The sequence below is a fragment of the Setaria italica genome, chromosome III (genome assembly GCF_000263155.2).
Source record: "Setaria italica strain Yugu1 chromosome III, Setaria_italica_v2.0, whole genome shotgun sequence".
Classification (NCBI taxonomy): Eukaryota; Viridiplantae; Streptophyta; class Magnoliopsida; order Poales; family Poaceae; genus Setaria; species Setaria italica.
The window spans coordinates 16,626,311-16,629,555 of NC_028452.1; the positions used below are offsets into that span (position 1 = coordinate 16,626,311).

At 48.5% G+C, this 3,245-nt stretch overlaps 1 protein-coding gene across 1 annotated transcript; it reads right to left on the bottom strand.

The window, feature by feature from the left end:
* Window positions 1–1,271: 1,271 nt before the first annotated feature.
* Window positions 1,272–1,685, bottom strand: LOC101766763. Its single transcript, XM_004963655.1, has one exon. The coding sequence runs from the start codon at window positions 1,683–1,685 to the stop codon at window positions 1,272–1,274; it is 414 nt and encodes a 137-aa protein (XP_004963712.1).
* Between the last annotated feature and the right edge of the window lie 1,560 nt (window positions 1,686–3,245).

Consider the following 3,245-nt stretch of genomic DNA (forward strand, 5'->3'; position numbering starts at 1 on the left):
TGCATAGAGAAATTTCTGAACCTGTGTGTAGTGAATCTTGGAGTCACTGAGGACCTCGCTGACGTAGCACACCAGTTGCTGCAGCATGTGGGCATATCCGGGCTCTTCTCGTTCCACAACTAGCACGATGCTGACAACGTGTGTCGTTGCAGAGATGTAAAGGTAAAGTGTTTCTTGGTCGGCCGGTGCCATCATGACCAGGGGGCAGTGAGGAAGTTTTCTAGCTCTTCGAGTGTCTTGCTCGCCTTGTTATCCCACTTGACCTTGTCTGCCTTTTTGAGCAGCTTAAAGAAGGGCAGACCCTTTTCTCCAAGTTTGTTAATGAAATAGCTAAGGGCTGCCATCATGCCCGTAAGCTTCATGACATCTTTCTTGTTGGCTGGTTTTACCATGTTTCTGATTGCATCGATCTTGATGGGATTGGCTTCGATGCGTTCTTGGCTGACTATGAAGCCTTGGAGCTTTCGAGATGGGACACCAAAAACACACTTGCCCGGGTTGAGTTTCCAGTGATAGGCCTGGAGGCTGGTGAAGGTTTCTGCGAGGTTAGCTATGAAGCTCTCCTCATCTTTGGTTTTGACAACTAGATCATCAACGTAGGCCTCGACGTTCCTATGTAGCTGCGTTGCGAGGCAACCTTGGATTGCCTTCTGGTAGGTGGCACCGGTGTTTTTCAACCCAAAGGTCATGGTGTTGTAGCAGTAGATGCTGAAGGGTGTTATGAACGTCGTCTAATCTTGGTCGGTAGGATCAAGGGCAATCTAGTGGTAGCAGTTGAGGAAGCAGAGCAGAATGCTCCTAGCCGTAGAGTCTACGACTTGGTCGATGCGGGGAAGAAGGAAGGGGTCTTTAGGGAAATGCTTGTTGAGGTCGGTGTAATCGATACACATTCTCCATTCATTGGTTTTCTTTTTTACAAGAATTGGATTTGCTAACTAGCCAGGATGTTTACATTCATGGATGAATCCAACAGGTAAGAGTTTATTGAGTTCTACCCTAATGGCCTTCTTGCGATCTTGGGCGAAGCGGCGAAACTTTTGCTTGACCGATCTTGTTGTCTTGCTCAAGTCCAACTCCTGCGGGACACCAGGCATATCGGATAGCTTCCACGCGAATATGTTCTAGTTGTCTCGGAGGAAATTGGTGAGCGTGTGTTCCTATTTGGTGGAGAGGTCAGACCCTATGAGGGCCGTCTAGGTCGGGTCTTCCAGGCCGAGGCAGATCTTCTTGACCTTGGGGTTGGGCTGCAGCGCTGTGGGCGTCGCCTCCATCTACGGGATCATGAGCTGGTTCTTGTCCACCTTTTGGGCCTCGGCGAGCATGGCGGTGGCGTTGGCCGAGTACTCCAGGGCTTCAGCGAGCTGCACTGCCTCCATGTCGCACTTGTACGAAGTTTCGACATCGCCGTAGATGGAGAGGACATTGTTCGGAGCTAGCATCTTGAGGACGAGATAGGTGTGATTCAGGATTGCCATAAACCTCACCAGCATGGGCCTACCAAAGATGGCATGGTAGGAGGTCTTGAAGTTGGCAACCTCAAAGGTGAGGTGCTCCGTACGGTAGTTGGCAGGCGTGCCAAAGGTGACGGGTAAAACAACTTGGCCAATAGGATAGGATCCTTTACCGGGTATGATGCTGTAGAAGGGTTCTTCATAGAGCTGGAGCCGCTTGAAGTTGAAGTCCATGCGCTTCAAGGTTTCTGTGAAGATGATGTTGAGCCTGCTACCGCCATCAATTAGCACCTTGGGAAGGAGAGCTCGGTCTATGATCGGGCAGACCACCAACGGGTAGGACCCAGGATCTGGAGTATGGATCTGGAGCAGCTGTGCCTGAACATTGGTGCATATTATATCTTTTAAGGATCTTCTCTATTTAAGCTCTTTTAGAGAGTCCCAATACACCTTTGGACCTGTCTCGGTGAATCTCAATGCCTAAGACATAAGCGGCATCACCAAGATACAAAGTTCGATGAGAGAAAACCCTCCATCTCATGCAGCAAGTTCTTATCGTTGCTCGCTAATAGGATGTCATCCACATACAACACTAGGATGATTATAGAGCTCCCCTTGGTCTTAGCATATATGCAATTGTCCTTCTTATTTTCAATGAAGCCAATTCTCTTAATCACTTCATCAAACTTAAGGTACCATTGTCTAGACGCTTCAGCCTACTGTCTTGGCTCCTTCAGGAATTTCTACTAAATCCCATACTCTATTTGCTTTCATGGACTTCAACTCTTCTTCCATGGCCTCGCACCACTTATGCGAGTGCTCACTTCTTATGGCTTCCTTAAATGAGTTTGGGTCATCCACCTTCCCCATGTCGTGTCCCTCTTCACTTATGTACACATACTCATCGAAAAGGGTGGACTTTCTCACATGTTGACCATCTCAGAGGTTGTGGTGCTTCTGCCTATGGTGCTTCTACTTGAGCAGGTTCCTGCTGAACCACCTCGGGCTCATCAGTGGCCTCCCCATGCAATCCATCAGCAAGTTCTATCACATCTTCACCTCGATGCTCACTTATCACAGGCTGTGGATTAAGATCTAATTTTCCAAGCTGTGGATTAAATATCTTTGCTTCAGCTACACAACCCCATACATGTAAATAATTCATGCTGGGCTTCCTACCAGTCCAAAGTTCATAAGGAGTCTTAGGGACTGACTTACTAGGAACATTATTATTAATGTGTGTGGTAGTCTTTAAAGCTTCCATCCACAGACTCACCGACAGTGTAGAATTACTGAGCATACTATGCACCATGTTCATAAGGGTGCGATTTCTTCTCGCAGCAACACCATTTTGCTGAGGCTCACCAGGAGTCGAATACTGAGCTACTTGTGGCGGAACCACCTCGGGTTAGCTTGATGAAGCAGGGTTAAGCCGCCTAACATGCGACACCACTACCTAAACCGAGTTAACACGAAGTGCCGTCGGATTTCATCCGATTTAACCACTTTAAACAGGATCAAGTTCAGCAGACCCACACGAAGGTGAGCGGTTACAGAGAATGCAACAAGTCCACTGGGTTAAGTATTCTTACTTAATTAGTTCGGCCATGAAAATTAACATCAGAGTTTCATAAAAAGAACAACAGAGAAAACGCTAGCGGAAGACTTCGTCGGGGTCGGACGTCCGGGCGAGGCCAGCCAGAACATCACTGAATCCTCTCCTCGCCGTCCGAGGAGGGGTCCCACTCGACCGTCCAGCCTGGCGGAAGCTGGGGCGGCCAAGCACCAACAAGG